Here is a 19,931-nt window from a genome sequence, read left to right as displayed (position 1 = left end):
TTCAGTATAGTTACTTTTTGATATGCGTTTTGTTTAATACTGTACTAATGTTAACAAAGAAATATTCCTGTGTCGTTTGGTCAACATATCCATAGTGGTGAAGTAAGATATGTTCTTTAACATAAGATGAGGATAACGACGAACAACAAACGAAGAACACATTGTAATTACGAGGGCCGTCGGTAACCTTTGAGACTACGTGCTTAGGCGGGCTAAACTGGTTATAAATAAAACGCAAGTACACAATTTATCAACTACTCTTTGTAAATTAAACAATATTTATATAATTTATTATATTCATTGTTACTTTTACATTTAAATTGCATCATTTCTTTCCAATTTACCAATTTATACAAATGCTTTTATGGACATGTTTCCCGAATTTGTATTATTTAAAACTTCCTCTTATGCAATTTAACTTTATAAAGCAAGAACAATGCGTCTGGTTCCGTGAGGTTGCAATTTTCTATATGATTTAGTATACTTGTCTGACAATTTGACATTTAACTTTATATATATGACTTCTCAAATGAAACATATAAACTGCAGTATTTTGTTTGGTATGATTTGCATTTTCTTTAGAATTAATAGTTTAAAAATATTTTCTTACATAGCAAAACATAAATAAATATTGAGTTTACTTTGAAAGCTGAGAGTTATAAGGAAACACAATTGAATATAGACGACTGAAGCAGTTAAGCTCCATTTTCTTAAGCTTTTTACAGAAAGGAAAACATGTGCTTAATGATGCTCTTCTGATGACTTGTATAGATGAAAAATATTACCTGTTCGTTACACGAAGACACAAAAAATAAACGTGAACAAAGAACAACCACAAAAACAAATGTTACAAAAATACTTTTCAAAACGTACGCACAATAATAGTGATTTGACTTCCACTTATACTACAATACTCAAAAGTTGTAAATATACGCATAACAAAAAAGTAAAAGACAGTCCATTTATATTGCCAATCATATCTTTTCATAAACTGTTACATATATTTTTTATAACTTTTTAAGAAATAATTTATAACATACGTTAACTTTATTATCTTTTTTTAATTGACTAGTTTTAAACAAACATGGCCAGAAAGATTAAAACATATTCAATGTCTTTCAATGTACAATATACACAGGCGAACAATATGTTTTCCGTAAAATAAAATGAAAAATGAAAAAAAAAATATAGAAAAAAAAAAAAAAATGATAAATAAAAGGAACACGTCAAGTTTTCCTACTGAAAATGATCACCTGATGATCATAATGATTTCATTTTTTTCATGGTTAATTGACTGAACTGAGAAGTTTGACTTTACAAAAATCCAATGAATTTAAGTATTATAACTTTATAACCAATACCATCATATGCAATGTTGTTTGACATGTTCTCGCCCTTGTCTGAATGTCGCATTTAAGAGCAAAACATTGAATTATCTTTTAAAAATAAATCTAGAAAAATGAAACATGTCCTAACTTAATAATCACTTTTGTTGTCACTATTGTCCTCACTTTCCTCATCGTCCATTTTAAGCTCAATAACACAATTAGTACCTGGGTACACCGGTAAATTCAACTCATATTTTTGTTCAAGTGTTTTTGGGACAATCCGACCTCCAAGGTAGTGATGTTTGCCTTTAAAAAACTTTGCACAGTTTTTAGGAGCGATAAGAGAAATAAGCATATCTGGTTTCAGTCCATTCTCATCGCCGGACTCGATATCCCATCCTGAAACATGAAAATAGCATTAACTACTCGAATGAATCCAAATGAATATTGTGAGATTAACATACTTTTAAACAGTTCATCCCTTGTTGCTTTTGTCAAAAGTGGTATTAACGTTATTGAGACAGGCTTAAACCAGTACAATATAATGCCTTATGTGCCTGAGAAAAATCCTTTATTAAGAACATGATATTTAACAAAATGAACCGTACATTGTAATGAACCGGAATTGGAAATTGACATCAAATTGTCTGAAGCTTTACATACCAGACGGTACATCTATACTGCAAATTGGTGACTCGACTTTCTTTAAAGTATCCATTACAGACTCAAAGTCCGTTCTTACAGGACCTGTTGATAGAACAAAATAAAAAAGACAATTATTCTATACTTTGTGCAAAAAATCAAAAATTTTGTGTAACTCTCTTTCTTAGATAACTTAATTTTAAGTAAAAAATTGTACAAATCTATACCTAAATGGAAATGACAAAAAATAGCTAAATGATCTGTGATTTTGTAATAACAGAAATGAAGAATTTAGGCTCACAATACAATTTAAAAATAATCATATACATGGAACATTTTCTTTGATTATATAATAAATAATGATAAGCAAACTGATGTGCGTTTATTTGCTTGGTTTGTTTGTTTGATTGATTGATTGATTGAGTGAGTGACTCGTTAGTTAATTGGTTGGTGGTCGGGTGAAGGTCATACCGACAATGCAATGGTCATGCTATTTGAATAAAGATTGGGTAAAATTCAGCATAACAAAGCTCCAATTACCATCAAAGTTTAGTCCAAATAATGCATCAACGACGAAGTCGTACGAGTCTGTAATTAGATGTGCTTCAGACGGAAAGAACGATAATAAAGGCATGTCCAAGCCTTCGCATTGTTTATACAGGTGGTTGAATAGAGGCTTGTTCGGTCTCTTTGGATAGAATATTGTTGGCTTATACCCCTGCAATAAATACAACAGAAGACATTAAAAGAAGTATGAACATAAAATAAAGATGTAATTTAATTGCATTGATTTGAGTACAATTTTATTTCTATAAAGTAAAGGAGTCTGCGCTAGGTGCAAAGTATAATGCTTTCATTACAAGGTTGCCTTTTATTCTATTACACTCTATTTAAAAACATCAGATGCAAATGTAAAACAAGTGATCATAACAGTGGTTGAAAAACGTAAACCTAGATAAGTGACAGATGATAACAAGATAAAAAAAAACAAAGTTAATTTTCATATGAAGCAAAATATGCGGGAATCAAATATAAAAAACCCAAATATTTAATTTAAATAATCTTTGGTTTAAATGATAGCAAATTAAAAAATGAAAGACAGTACTTGCACACACAGATACTGTACATCCTATAACTACTGTATCGGTAGTGCAGAAAAAATGAATTAAAAACAAACAATAACATACAAACATTTTCAGATGTCTGGCACACACAAGTCCATGCCCGCCATTATTTCCAGGTCCACAACAGACAAGGACAGCATGGTTATCTTTTGTCATCTTTTCAACTGGGTAACACTTAAAGACATGCCATTATTATAGAAGTCACCAACACTTTAACAATCTAAGCATGACAAAATTACCATCAAATTTGCTCACATTGCTTTTAACACGATATGGTAAATACTGCGATTGTACTTAGCTGCCCAACTAATACATGAATTTAAAGCTTTTAAAATTATGCCAGACATATTAAATCATGTTGGCGTAAAATAAGGTGTCTTTGATCTTTTTCAAAGTGTACATTAATCGATAACTGCGGTGCTTCATTATAAGCATCCTTTGTAGGGTTTTTTATATCAATCTTATCAGAACATAATTATCAGGTTTCCATAATCATAAGCATCATAGGCATTTGCTAATTGCAAAGACAATATCAAAAATTCGTGAGGAAAGGTTTTCATAAAGGACAATTGAACACTGAACAATTATAGCATCATATCATAGACCTTGCTGATCTTCGTTTCCAAGAAAATAAATATTTTTATTAAAAATTAATACATTTCTTTTACGGAAAACAACGTAAGAGATATAAAGCAATAAAGAAACTCCAGTTTGAAATACAAGTAATAACTCACATTTGCTATGGCAACAGCACAACTATATCCCGAAAGCTCCATAAGTTGATCAACACTAAAGGCATATTCTGTGAATAATTCTTGCTCGATTTCTCTGGCCTCTTTCTGACTGAAACAATAAAGACATTCCAATTTTTGTCGTCAAATACAGATCTTAAACATTACACTGGTTTCATCACAGCTTTGTAAGTAATTAATTAGTTTTGGATTTTTTTATATTTCATTAATTGGGTTCAATGAATAAGATATTGAAAATAAGAAATGTTTAAGGGTCATAATAAAATGCATGTGTGGGCATGGGTGATAACTTAACAAGCTCTCTACCGTAACGAAGTGTTTTGGAGTTTTTTTACGAAATGTTTCTTAATATTTCTGTTTCATTGTGTGTTTCTTTGTGTTTGTCTAAATGGGAACGTTTTAAGTCATACGCTTCGATGTAATGTCTTGTGGTTCCAGTATTCCTACTTGAATAATGTTGAATCACCCTTAGGATATGTTGCCTGCTTTTTAAATTTGTCTTTTGACGTCTTATCTGTGATATGCAGGCTTCATAACCTCTGATCCCCTTTCAAAATTCCATTTTATTTAGTTCTGCCCATTGTTTTCTCGTTTAGGGCACACGCTTTTTATTACTTGGGGACCATACGCCGCTTTTCATGGAATGGCACGGAAGTGTCACATTGAAGGTTCCATGATAACCGCCGTATGAACACATCTGCGGATGTTTATAAATTCAAAATTTTACTATTGCATGTTTAAATGTTGAATTCTGCTTAAGCCGGTGCTAGGGGGCGTGGACGGTAACTTGCACTTTCCAGTACCGTCCATGAACAGGCTCAATCAAACCGAGCCTGCAACATTTTCAATTTTGCCGTGTTGGGCTTTATTTAGGGATTCTGTATTTATCTATTTTGTCAATCTAATTCTACAGACTAATTAAAGCAAATATTAAAATCCTGGATTCTGATGTTGACAGCGCTGAAGCACAGATAGTTTCAACAATAGTTTTATTTCAACAGACCGATACATTGTTATATCTGGTATTAAATCAGAGCCTAATCTTCAAAATCTGTGCACATAAAAGCATAATAAAGTTTTCTAGCTACTGTCGTATTAATTTGATACATTATAATGAATGTATACTTCTAAACAGCCTTTAACCGAACATCTCAATTTATGTTTGATAGGTTTATAGGTCGAAATTCGGTTTTATAAAGGTTTAAACTGCATGTACCAAATTTGGGTAAATTAAGGTCTGGAGGAGACATGATAAAAAGGGTTGTTTCGGGAGGAAAAGCTGAATTTCTAGAGATTAAAAATAACCGGTTAGAAACACTTCTTTTCAATCCGTGTTGTTCGACATATTTTGGATGACTTTACAAATAATTTACACATTTCCTTTTATAGATAGCAACGTAAATCGTGTTTATAGAAGCGGTTAAGGAATGGTGGAGGGGGCATGTTGAATGTCGCTTGCAATATATTAAAAGGTTAATTAAAAACAGAGTAACTTTGAATGGCTCTTGATCTTTTGATTTCTCTTTGTTACCCTCTCCCAAGTGGGTTTCGCCTTACTTCATTCTTCTTTTACAGAATATCACTGACATTTAATAAATTAAGATAGTTATGATTTAAGACAGCTGTGTGTCGTTCCATCTGCTCATTATAAGTATATTGCTATCTCAGGATTTTTGCTTCACATATTGTCGTCTTTCTTTTTAGGAACATGAGATGGCTTTCTGTTAGCTCAAGTAAGAATATGATTTAAATAACAAAGGCAATTCTTGAGTATCTTAATGTGTCTGAAAATAACAAGAATAAAACTCTTCTTGTTTATTAAAACACACACTTTTTTTAACTTACGGTAAAATTTCTCTGTATGTGAGAGCAAGTTTGACACAATTGACACAAATTACTGCTTTGTCACTACATATTACCTCAACGACCAGTTTTTTAACTCAAATTTTGCAACATTATGTACCTTAATTAACATGTAAGATATTGAGGAGAGAAACGCATGTCATTTTATTGATTAATGTTTAGGCTCCATTCACAACATATCTTATTTTTTCTGCAGTAATTAAAAGTGGATTTGGTGTCATTTCTCTAGAGGTATAAGTCTTTTCTACATAGTTTGTTGGGTGTTTTCATTTACAGATAGACTATAACTGACTTATAGTTAAAATAGAGATACTGCAAACAACGTTTTTTATCCATGTCATGTGAAGCTGTTACATTTGTATAACCATCTCTATAATTTCTTTTCAGACAGCTAGGTATTGATAATGCAGGGAGAAAATGCATCAATAAGAAATGCATATCTTAGGTCTTGATATGTTTTACAATATGAATTGGTCCATGTGTGTACAATGGGTTTAGGTTGACGATGTAGAGTCAAACCATGGTCTCTACCGGCCACTGGAGTCAAAATCTCTCTTGCTGTTTCCAACAACTATTATAAAATATCGAGATTTATACGTTTTGCGTACCTTAAACGCCACCCTTCCTTGTTAACCTTGTTTTTCATATTTAAGACGTTCCCCGCCACATTGTGTGCGATTTCGGCAGAAAAAAAACACTTTATTTTATTTTCAAAAGTTTTTAAGATTTGGTTGCTTTGAAAGATTTTTTTTTTAATTTACTGATAACATAAAATAGGAAATAGGTGAAATAATGAAGACACATGAAAAACCTGTTTACACGCCCTGTATAACAACTACTTTATTTCAAACCACCGTTAGTTTTTGCAGATTATTCAAGTACGCATTATACATAAATATTCAAAAATATCTTTTCTACAAAACATTGTAGAATGCATGCCTAATGCGCCGGTTTATTCAGTCTCAGTTAACAAAAAAGAAAAGCTATGGAAAACATAAATGCTGTTTGACGTTCAAAATAGATTTGAGCCAGCCAAACCATTAATTCTATTCATACAAAATATGTAATCCTATTATTAAACAAAGTTGAAAGAGGTTTACAAGTGCCATATTTTATATAAAAATGGTCTATGCAATCATTTAAAATTCTAGATTATACAAACAATAATGCATCATGACCTTGCCATATTTTCATTTGCAAAATTCTAATAAAAAAAGAACCAAACCAATTTCATAATTTGAAATTATATAATAGAATGGAAGAGGCCAAATATAATGTTACGCAACACTGCGTTTATTATGATGGTGAAAATCTGAATTTGTTGTTTTATTAAACAAATCTATATTAAAATAGAATCAAACTCAAAAGTTTTGTTTAACATAACCTTTTTGAACAATCTTAAATATATTTTTAATATCTTGAATGTATTAAATTCTATGCGTAATTAATTTTGAAACATAATCTTACCTGATGTACTTTAATTTTGGCTGTTCATCTTCTTCAATTTTATCCTCATGTTTGTCTTCTTTTTGCTTATCCTTTTTATGACTTCCTTTTCTACGAAATGAAAATCTGTTCACAGAAATCTTATCCATCTTTTTCCTTAATAGTTTGAAGTATATTTAAATTATGAATTATTTTAATCTTAAAGAGCAGCTGTTTACAAAGTGATTGATTTAAGAAAACATTTTATAAATTAAAAAAGAAAGCCTATTGCATAACGTATTCATAATATTTTATCCATTTAAAACCTAGCTTTATTTTTCACATAAACAAGTTATATCAGAATTATATTATGAGTTTTAAATCCTTATTTAATTATCCAAAGAAAAGTCATCGTAAACAATGACACTGCAAGATTAAAGTAAAACCCAAGTATGGCTACAGTTGTTTCACAAGACGAGAACTAATACCGCATACAAATGGCAAGCAGACAACGAACGTCACTTCACATATTTCCAATAACAATATTAGATGTCCTCCTCCACTTTCCAATATAGAACTATGATATTGGTTAACCTCTCCTCCTGCTACGGTATTAAACAAATTTGAAATAAAGAATACACGGATGTGGTGTTGTTTTTAGTAAATTATATACCATACATGTACGGGATTACGATAAATTTGTCATATATATAAAACACCTTGTCAAGAACAGTTAACATTATTGTTATCAATTATAATATTTAAGTCGTACAAATAGTTATTCATATCAGTATGATTGAAATTTGTTTTGATTCACGGACTATCAACATGAATGTATATTCACTGTAACATATACAATGCAGTCATCATACGTCGTAGATTTATATGACTTAGAATAAATATTCATAACTAAAACTTTTAAGATGTAGTTTGTTTTAATGATATTTCTAAATGTAACAAAATTCAACCACTTGTCGAGCAATCAAAGGTTGGACTTACATGAATCTTTATATTTATCTATTACGAGGCAATGGAATGCTGATTCACAATATCATCGTAAAGCAATTTAGGCTGCATTTCTGATGCCTCAATCCATAAAAACAACTCCGTCGTTACAAGGGCTGCATGTAAGAAAGTTATAATAGAAAGATAATTATGAAATGTTATAAACAAACACATAGCAGGGAGTCACATCTTCTTTGTTTTAATTTTAGGTAACAGTTTCTTTTGCGACTGGCATCTGGCAATTTGTATTTAATTTTGTAATGAAGTTTTTTCTGCTAATAACGTATTTTTTGTGTTTGAGTAAACAATCAGACACAACAATCACACATTTTCATGATAAATAATCTAAAATAATTATAAACACTGACGTATATAAAATCTTAAAGTATGTAATTATGACTTCCAGTTCTGAAAGTCTGACAGGTGCTTAATGATATATTGAATGAAAGGCAAAAGAATAAGATAATTAATAAATGTTAAATGATTAACATGATTTTTATAATATATGATTTATTAACAATGTAGAAGATTGTCTAGACTATAACATAAAGTAACGCTACAGTGGACCAAGGCAAAACCAAACTGAAACTTCAAAGGTTTTAATTGATAATATATGCATAATTGATTAATTTAGCGTGATAAAAATAACTATACATCAACAATAATTCATTTATGATTAACTTATTCTACTATTAAAAGGTTTCATTCATGTAACGTTTGTGCATCCCTTCATAAATTACTGAAACCTTTGTTTTGTCTTTTCTGAAAAAAGAAAGTTATAGCAAAGACTATCGTATAGCTTAGATTTAATGCAACCCTGTAAGAATAATTAATAAAAATCAAATTTGAATTAATTTACAGATAAAATGCTTTTTTCTGTTACCAATCTCAGCGTCTTTTGTTATCAATCCTGCCTGAACATATCGATAAATAAGCATCTTGATACTTTGTCAGAACTAAAATCAAACATTATAAGACCAGTTTACTGAATCTTTAGATCCGGTTTTAAAACCTTATTGCATTTGCATTTTTGTTCTAGATTACACACCTACCACTGTCATCATACCTATAAGTAACAACGTCAATGAATCAATTTTTGACACATTGGTTAAGAACATTTTTTTCTTTCATTTTTAAGCAGGTTGTCCAGAATTCAAATTCAATCCATTGTAGAGAAAGTTCTGATGCGTTTTTTTCTGTGTGACGACTAAAAATGTTTGTAAGAATTTAAGAATGTATGTTAGTTATCATGTAGCATAAGACAGAAAATAATTAAGTAAATTAACAGAAAGCTAAGTTTTTTTTAAATAAATATTCAATCAATTTATTAATCAATTAATCAATAATTTTAATTTACATTTATAATTTATTAGTTTCTATTATTCCTTAAAGATTTGATTAAGTCTTACACATTTCTTTTTGAGAATAGCATATCAAGAAAACATAAATGCTGAGCAATTTAACGTTTGGAAAAAAGTTTGAATTTATACTGACTTGTAAAGGTGAAGCAATAAAATGTTATCGTTTTAGTAATGAAATAAACAAACAATGCATATTATATAGATAAACCATGCCATCCAGGTATGTATCAACTATGTTATTTTAATACTTTGGACCTGTTTTAAGAAGTTTCTAGGCGTTTATAATAAATGAATGAATGGTTGCAATTATTTTGGGTTTTAGAATCTATATTGATAGTTACAATTGTACTTGACGCTTATATTATCATGATTTTTTCTTTGTAACTGACTTAATTTTTGTAGCGTTAACAGCTAACATTTTAAAAAGATTATGTTCCATATAGGAGTAAGAACACAACTAATAATTTCGTTTACCTTAGTTAATTAAAACTTTATTTCGTTATAAGGACTTTGAGTTAACAAACATAAATTTGTAGATTATAAAGTACAAATGCATTTTTAAGGTTTCAGCATGTATGAACAGTATCAACAGTTTGAACTAGCAGTATATTTCCCACAAGGTAGCATATTAAGTATTTTCCGAATTGTAAATTTTGTATAACAAAATACTTAACCGAATCTGCACCAGTTTCAATTTTGTCGTTTTGGACGTTCTTTTGGGATTCCGTTTTTTCTCACTTTTTCTTTGTCACATCTGTGCTATTTGTACCATGTGGAGGCCGTAAAAAGTTGCCCTTTACATAAAATCAGATATATTATATTTTTCATCATTGAAGACCGTTCAGCACGACATGATTGTTGTGTGTACATGTTTGGGGTATTAAAATTCCTTATATCGGAACTTTTTAAACTTTTTTTATATCTACTTGAAAACTATATTAATCACCATTAGCATATGTTGCCTGCTTTCAAATTTGTCTTATTGACATTTTGTGTGTGATATGCAGGCTTCATAAACTCAGAGCCCCTTTCAAAATTCTATTTAATTTAGTTCTGGTCATTGTTTTCTCGTTTAGGGAACAACTTTCTTTTACTTTGGGGACCATACGCCGCTTTTAAACTGAATGGCACTACATGTTACATTAAAGATTCTATGATAACCTTCATATGAATACATCTGCGAACGTTTCGAAATATAGAATTTCACCATTTTCATGTTTAAATGTTGAAGTTTGCTTAGGCCGGTGCTAGGGGGCATGAACAGTAACTTGCACTTTCCAGTACCGTCTATGAACCTACTCAATCTAACCGAGCCTGAAACATTTTTAATTTTCTCGTTTGGGCATTTCGTTTTCCTCTATTTCCTAAGTGAATACTAAAAAAAGATCTTCGATCATTTTCCTCTACCATGTATCCGAAGAAATCGAAATTAATAGCAAAAACTACAGAAGGAAATATACATCTAGGAAAAGTAATTAAAGTAACAAATAGCATTCAATCGCATTGTCTGAAAAGACCAGTACGTTTATTTTTATATGTAATTATTTCCTTATCACATTGATTTATATTCCTTCTGTGTATTTACTATTATTCTAAATACAAGAGTGATGTGTTTTTGTACTGAAAACAAAGGATCATTTATTTATCAGTATAAGATTAATTTGTAAAGAGCTATAAGACTCTTTGGGATCCGCTTAACGTGTGGAAAAAAACAGAATTGATATTGAAATGAGTGTTGCTTAGAAAATACGTTGGGTTGTCCTGTAAAAAAACTAAATCTCAATTAACATCGACAAATAAAATACAATGCATTTCTATATGTGATACATATCTTCCGCAACTGCTTCTTAGAATAATATTGAATGTTTCAAAGCTATAATAATTAAAAAATATACATAAAACATAACACTGACCACGCCGGATTAACATGACAACATCACATTGGGACGCGTTGATAACCATGGCATTAAGCGTTAAGGTTTAACTCCCCTACCAAGAAATGTCCTATGAGCTTGCACACAGCAAACTCAAGGTATTATGCTGTATGTTCTAAACAGTTTTATAAGTAATTCCCGTAGCTTCTACAATATAAAGGATAGTACGGCAACGGTCTTCTCCGATGTAATTATTCATTGACATCAATAACGTTGGCGTGATAATTGAATGTCTCCCGGGACACTTATTTTCAAACACGATATTTTGCTTCTATTCTAACCAATTAAACAACTTGAACAAACGTTATCTTCATTATCTTTTAGAAAATATCCAAAAAAAAGAGAAATACAGGATCCCTAAAGAAAGCCCAACACGAGAAAATTGAAAATGTTGCAGGCTCGGTTTGATTGAGCCTGTTCATGGACGGTAATGGAAAGTGCAAGTTACCGTCATAAGTCACACGTGTCGTAAGGTTTCCTTAATAGACGCAAAACTTCAATGCTGATTGCATTTCTTGCTGTCCCGGCATCTTTCAATGTTTCTTAGGGGAAAAAAATATGCAAAGACTAACAGTTTTATGAAGCTGCGTCATAAAAGTGCATAAGCAACATGCCCTTTAATAGTTTAAACAGGTAGTCATTTTCTATTTAAGGGAAGCAGAATAGTTATTATCTTTATGGAAAACAGTTAAGTAGATAGAAGTTTAAACATTTAAGTTTATTAAACAAATAAATGAAACAATGTCATAAAACGTAATGCGAGTATAAATCAGGTATATTATTCAAAATATAAATGTCTTAAGTAAGTTCATATGTTGTTTTATTTATTCAAGTTTCCTTATCAAAATAGCAAAAGACAAGACAAAATATGCAAAGCTTTCATTTGCGTTTTCTTTAATTCATTGGAATAAAATTGGTTAATGTACACCATCTGTTCATATAAACAAAGGCATATTGTATTTGTATACACTTTCTTCAATGCAAAACATTTATAAAAACTTATCTGCGAACAATTAATATATTAAACGATGAATTGTTACGGCAAATTTTGCAGAAAATCATACAATTCCTGCAGACATTTATTCATCTAAATGTAATTTATCATAAACATTTACAATCTTCTATAACGATACATTTTGTTAAATCATACATAAGCAAATTAGAGCCTAGACAAAAATACATTTATTTACAGGCTATGAATAATTGTTCTCAAACTTTTTTTTAATATTTCACCAACAATTAAATGTAGAAAACGGCACGAGTCTGGAAGATGTCGTCTGTCAACTACATATAGCTATTTCTTTTTAAATATTGCACAGTTTGTTTCGCAACTAAGATATCGGAAAGAATGGGGAAACTTCACAAAAAAACTATTTTTGTACAATGCATTCAATTTAAATCCAACTAAAATTACATTATATTCGTGTGCATGCAACTGTTATTGTTATTTGTACAAGGCATAATCAACTCAGTCTCTTTAGAAAGTATACAGTCAATAAAAAATCAGTTATTTAAATATTTACTTTTAAGTTTAGTTTTTCAAAATAGCAAAATACAGCTTACCATTTCATATTCATTCTTTTTTTTTTAATTTCTACATGTTTGATGCAAACACTATAATAATTTATATGCATGGTATTTTTACGATTTGTACTTAAACTGATAATTGATGACATTTGAAAACTTTCGTCGAAAGATCAAATTATTTTATACTGATGGTCGTTGTTCATGTTGTTCAAGAGAGAAATAATATTATGATAAGATAGATTATTATTATGTTCAAAAGTTGCAAATTCTGATATTTAATGTAAAATAGTATAATTAAAACTAAGCCTTCGTTAAAATTCAACTAGACATAAAAATGTAATAAAAATATACAAGCAGGCGATCACTATAGCATTACGGTTTTTTAAGAATAATAATCAATAATGAGATTATTATCATGCTATGGGGATAAACATGATATTACATCTCAATTCACCTTAAGCCTAATACCTTATAACGTTGCTGATTTAATGTTTATATATAATAATTGAATACGGAATGTCTATTAGCCTGGAGAGGTTATGTCCTAATAATTTACTTTGATTTGTTAAATAATGTTAGCGGAAAATTGACTAACATAATTCAGTATCTCGCTATGAAAATGTACAGAGACAAATCTTTAAAAATGTAATGTTTATTAATGACGAAATGAGATGTTAAGTGAAAAGTATCATATCTTATTTAATGTTGTAGCAATTTTGACAATCCATGTAGAAATGTACAAGCTAACGCATGCAAATCGTTTGCCACATGATAAATTCATTTATCTTTAACATTTGTTTTAACTTTGTTGGACTTTAACAAATGAAAGACATACATAACACCCTTCAAAACGAGATTTATTCCTATATGAGGTCATCTGAAGTATATATGACGGATTACTATCGTATGAATTTGTGTCGAACTTGGGATTAAAAAGAACTTCAAGGTGCAGAAATTTGAAAAAAAAAAAACAACAACAACAACAACATAACACATTAAACTAGACATTCCAAACTATGGTGTGAAATTATAATCTTTTTCACAATATTAGAGATCCGCGTTTAAAAAAAGTGTTGCATGATTGACAATGTTAAATAAGGCCAGGCAATTTATATCAAACATAGACATTTTAATAAGTAATCGGACGAGGATTTATCACGTTTCACTGTGACCTTTGGTTTAATGACCTAAAATGATTATGGATTATCCACTTGCTAGGCAATACGCCTACCATGTTTAATAAACCTAGACTATTCCTTTTCAATTATTCAATTAGACAAGTTTTTCTTTTCAGGAAAGAATCACTGTGACTTTAAACTTTTGACCTAATGACTGTTCAAATTATGTTGTGTGGTAAACGATTATCATCCCTAATAGCAATTCTTAATCTAGAATTATTTGATCTTTCCCAATGAACTAACCTGTTGTTCAATTGTAGCATGTTTTTGTGGATTAAAAAGTATGTCTGGCCATTAAAAATAAATAGTATATTGACAGTAAACATAATTAATGTTTGGAAAAAAAATGTTTTACTCTATTGTATCGAAAATATTAGTAAAAATTAATAAAAAAACTGCTTCCGAGTGGTGCCCATTAGAGTATGCAAACCTAAATTGGATATTTAAAATGTCCTTACTAAAATTAACATACATAGGTTTATGCACTCAGCTGCACACAGTAGCTGCAACATACAAATTGGCAACACATATGATCATTGATCGCTCTTGTTTTAAGTTTTAATTCGTCTATAATTGTTATTGAGCGGCAAATGATGTACAATGAAGGTACCAAAACAGCATGCTTAACAAATGATCATGCTTTTGAGCGCAGCGGTTATCGATATGACAATAACAAGACAAATGCATCCGAGGTTACCTTTTGCAGTTTTATGATGTTTTATCACGCACATATGATTTCTATGATCATGTATATAATTGGAAAGAAAATACGACGTACTATTTTATGTATTTAATTTTATCCTTGACCAGCTACATGTATTTGTTTTGTATGACATAAAGAGGTCAACGGTTAGCCTTTATATCAACCTATTGCATTGTCTGTATAAATATATAACCAAATTGTTTTGAACTTTGGTGTTTTGATCTTTATGATCTTTTCAAAATTTAGCATTGTCATGGCATTTATTCACTGTCCTTTTTATTCAAAAAATAAAAAACTATGAAAATAATTCGAGCCTATAACATTTGAATTCGTTGGTTTTGCACAAACTGGAATGTTTCAACAGTTGATCAAAAGTTACAAGTCTTGCACGAAGAGAAACTTACCCATCCTAGGACAGAAGATGTACACATATTTTGAACGGTTCTGAACAGGCTTGGATGAAACTTGACCATAATAGATTGAAAAGGTTACATAATTAAAATTAATATTCTATTTGATTTAATCTAAACAAAGTTGGTCCATTAACATCTTTATTATTCAAATGCATGGTGAGTAGAACATCTATGTTCAGACATGTTTGCTTGTAATTTCTTTTAACTAAGGTCTACATTTACACTTAACTCTGAATTGGTTGTAGAACGAATTGAAAAATAGCCTTGATGCTTCATTCAAAAGTAAGATGTCATTATGAATATTAAATACATTTTCGAGTTTTGAAAACATAATTTCTTTAACAATTCAAACGTTTGGGATTATATAATTCCAGCCGACTTCAGGAGATATTTAATGTAATTGAAACATCCTAAAGAAATAACGTTCAGTTATTTATTGCAGTAACCCATGTTTCTTAATGTACTCGAATGAATTTACATCAACATTTGATTTTTTGTCACTGTAACAGTTCCCATTGACAAAAGTAACTGATTGATCTAGAACATTGGCAACTTGAAATTACGTTCGACATCACTTTATCCAATGTACTGTCATCTATTTCAATAATGTTAATTAACACTGACAGGCAATTACATGAAAGCATGTCAGTTAAAGAATAATCATGTCGGGAGCTCTTTTTGTTGTCGGTGATATTTTAACAATTACTAGCAGATCCCTTTTTAAAATTATGTTGCATTTTAAAACATTATGTTACTTTTATGTCTTGTTAAGTCAATCACTTGCACAGTTTTGAACTTATATTTCGGACAACACTTTTTTTAAGTATAAAATGATAATTTCAACACTTTACTTTTATACGAAATAGTAACTGTTCATAGTCATTGCACTGTGTCTAGGTCAAAACCATATAAAGCACACAAGCTAAGCGCCTCGAAGTGACAATGGAGTAACGGAAAATGTAACTAGATTTTTACCACTGCTATCAGATAGTTTGTTGTTTTTCTTAATAGTTACATGATTTATTGGCGACATAGTTCAAGATTTTTTTTGAAAATGTAATATCATTTTGAACGACTACAGTTACATTTACTCTAATGTTATTATTCGTCGGTGTTTCAATGAAATATTCATGAAACAATAATACTCAACGAATTATGTTAGACACAAGTGTCTGTATGCGTTTTTCTAGATAGCAGAATATCTGAATTATCTGATGGATATTTTGTAAGTATTGTTATAATTGAATGTGCCTTTGTTTAATTCAAAAACAGATATATTTCAGCACCTAATTTAATGTTGTTATCGATTTAACATTTCAACCTATGTTTCTCTTAGTACACATCTAAGTACTGCTATATAAGTTGTATAACGTATTTGAAATAATTTTTAAACACACAATCAAATAGGTAAATTACGTCTGTCAAAGGAAATCTGTATCAATAAATCACATGACATTGTCTGTTATTGATAGGAATCTCTTTCAAACCTATATTTTATTTAATAAATTTTTCTTATTTCCGAGGCTCAAAAAACACTTTGATTAACGAAAATATCAAACGCCGAAACAACCTCATTCGTCTTTTTTCCAGTGTCTGAACAGTATACCTCGAAAAGATTACGTAAAGGCACTTATAAATTGGATTCAAAGACAAATGAGACATCATGATTCTTAACTAATTGCTAACCCTAAGGTACTTTAATTTAAACAAGATATTAACGGTGTTCATTTCCATAAGGAATTAAATGCTTTTTAACAGATGGGAATTGTGTAACTGATCAACTTCCTTAGCCATGTTAATTTGAATCATACTTCCTTTAAAAGTTACTCAATGAAGTATGTGCATTTTGAAATTAAAAATGTCAACATATATCATTTTTCTGAATTACTAAACAATTTGATGTCACTTCTAGGTATTTTAAGAAGAGAAACATATGTGTGTCACAAATCGTACGTATGTACGAGTATACATAATGAAATATGCTGTTGCATAAGGAAAAACTTATAGAAATAAATCTAGTATTCATGTAAATTGATAACAATCATATCATGAGAAATAGAAAATGATTAATTTGAGAAAAGAAATTACAAAAGCAAAAGTCTTTTATCATATTATCAGTTCTATATATGCAACAGCTATGTACGTTTCCCCAAAGAAAATATTAATCATTGATAATACCTTTTTTCGCAATGCGCACGACTGAAAATGCTATGAGCAGTTACACATATTAAGGAAAGGGATATGATTTGTGTTAAATTGTCTTCAACAAGATAAATGTGGTAACTTATGTTCTTGTGTTTGATTTGAAAATTTCTCCGTGTACCTGTCAGATATAAATGCGATGGAATTTGACGTAGATCTTACTTTACAAGGTTCATTACATGAAAAGACATACATTAAATGTCGCACGCAATTTTGACACACCGACTGACCAATCCTAGAATAATTAGTGATATACATTTTTTAAAGTTTAAGGGTGACATCTTACAATATACATTTGTATTGATATTACTAGGTGCCTGGTTTTGATAAATATATATCTGGTAAAAAGTGACCCCCTTGGGAAGCATTAAAACAGCAACATAACATGAAAATTGCAGGCAGGGTTTGAATGAGGTCTGTACATAAGGTATAGTGAAAAAGTGCAATATCCCTCACGCCCCCTAGCAACGGCTTGAGAGGTACTCATATATCAACATTTAAAGTTATGGACTCAATAATCCCGAAGGCCTGGAAGAGAAAAATAGAGCAACAATAAAATGAAGAACGGGGGAACTTTTAAAAAAGTCATTGTCAGATGTTAGTATGTATGGCTCCACTTCTTACGTTGGCTATGTCTTATTAACATAAAAAAGGATTTGTTTTGACAGAGAAAGTGGTGCATATCGCGGACCTTTGGATTGGCTGTGCTTTTGGATTTACTTCGCATTTGGATTTGCTGGGTTTTGTAAAAGCTGTGCTACGAGACTTGCTGCAAGATTGGAATGCACTTTTGGACTTGCTACGCTTATGAGACTTGTATCACAATATAAATAGCGTCACAGTACAATAAAACAAAAGTGTTACTTTAAGAGCAATTAGGTATTTTTTAGCTCAAAATATTCAACATGAAATAAATAATAACTGAGCTAAGTGTCCTTAAACTGACATAAAACAAAAGTAAATCAGATTCAGCTGCTGCAAAAATTCTTCTTGACAGTCATTTATCCTCTGAATATGAAATTACACCTGACAACTATACTGATAGTTTAAAACTTAATAAAACGTTAATTGTATAGCTAAGGCAAGTAGAAAGCGGTACAACTTATTTATTTTATACTAACAATACAATACCGGGTTTTGTCCGTGTAATAAAATCCATATCAGAAATGTTGATAAGAAAGCTCTACTGAACACAACTACTATTTCTTGTTTCATATATAATTATTTCTCTAACATTTTAACCTATTTACTTCTCAATAATGGCAGTACACATCAGTTTAATGTTTGCGCAGCGATCGTGTTAGACGTCATCTCCTTAATATTAATATTTCCCGCGCTTAAAAATATTGAAAACAGTCAAAACGTGTAATGTAAACAGAAGATATGTTTTAAAATCGTGCATATGCTATAAGCATGCGGCGCAACAAAGAGATGCACATTTTCACTTGCGCTATGAGCTCGTAAAAATTCTCACTTCTCAATATGATTATGTATGTTGTTGTACACTAATAAGTACAATGCTGGATAATATTGGACTAGTTCACAGTTGTCAAACCTATATTGTACGAGGCTCATTTATATCAAGCATTTATTAACATTCTTGGGCTTCTGATATAAAAAAGTCAAACATAGCATTCGTAAAATTGAAAGATATTTTCATAGATTAACCTATATTATTTTTACAATTTCCTTTCATTAAAGATTTATATAAACTAAACGAAAATAACGTTTATTTTCTGGGCATTTATTTCATAGACATATATGCCTCAAACGTAGTACAATGGGTATATAGAGTGTAATTACTTAAGTTCACTCACTTATCATTACACTTTAGAAACGGTGAAAAGAACATATTACCTTAGTGTAATAAATGGTTAACTTATGTTAGATTAAGAAGGACTTAACACGTTACTGCACTTAGGTGACGATATACATGTAGGTTTAAGAAAAACTATTGGTCTCTGTGGTGTTAATTATCTTTTTAACGCCGGTTTGGAGTATCGGTGCTTAGGAATTGAGCTTGAAGCCCGTAACTGAGATTGTGAAAACTTATAAAACATGATCTTGGAACAAGTGGATCGTCCTCACCTTTTACAAGTTATAACTAATGAAACATCAGTTATATATGTTAAATTTGTCCTGAAACATAAAGCTGACATTAAACATCATTTCTAGGACGGTTATAAAATCATTGCCGACATTATTCACTTAATTTAATGCTTAGAAAAAAGTTAAGCTGTTAAGCTCAAAGTTTAATGGTTAGAGGACGAGATAACACTGCGTATAACAACTTTCACTTATTTTATTAAGAAAATTATCTTAAATAAAATCAATTTTACATTTCCTTATACAGCAATTAAGCATTAAATTTTCAATTCCGATCGAATAAAATACTACTTAAGTCTGTTTAATTTGTCATCATTTGTCAAGATTTTTTCAATTAATCAATGTAATTAACCAAACTTTGTTCGCTA

General features: G+C 30.2%; 1 protein-coding gene across 1 annotated transcript; it reads right to left on the bottom strand.

Moving 5' to 3' along the window:
• Positions 1-412: 412 nt before the first annotated feature.
• Positions 413-7,670, bottom strand: LOC132713895 (NAD(P)H-hydrate epimerase-like). The gene is made up of 6 exons (XM_060696599.1): positions 7,177-7,670; positions 3,829-3,937; positions 3,158-3,268; positions 2,511-2,688; positions 1,992-2,075; positions 413-1,727 (listed from the first exon to the last, which is right to left on the bottom strand). The coding sequence occupies exons 1-6, from the start codon at positions 7,302-7,304 to the stop codon at positions 1,477-1,479; spliced, it is 861 nt and encodes a 286-aa protein (XP_060552582.1). The 5' UTR covers positions 7,305-7,670; the 3' UTR covers positions 413-1,476.
• Positions 7,671-19,931: the final 12,261 nt, after the last annotated feature.

This window comes from Ruditapes philippinarum, unplaced genomic scaffold, assembly GCF_026571515.1.
Source record: "Ruditapes philippinarum isolate M1 unplaced genomic scaffold, ASM2657151v2 ctg8108_1_1_1_1, whole genome shotgun sequence".
Taxonomy (NCBI): domain Eukaryota; kingdom Metazoa; phylum Mollusca; class Bivalvia; order Venerida; family Veneridae; genus Ruditapes; species Ruditapes philippinarum.
The sequence above is the reverse complement of the archived record's forward strand: the minus strand, read 5'-3'. Positions and strand labels throughout refer to the sequence as shown.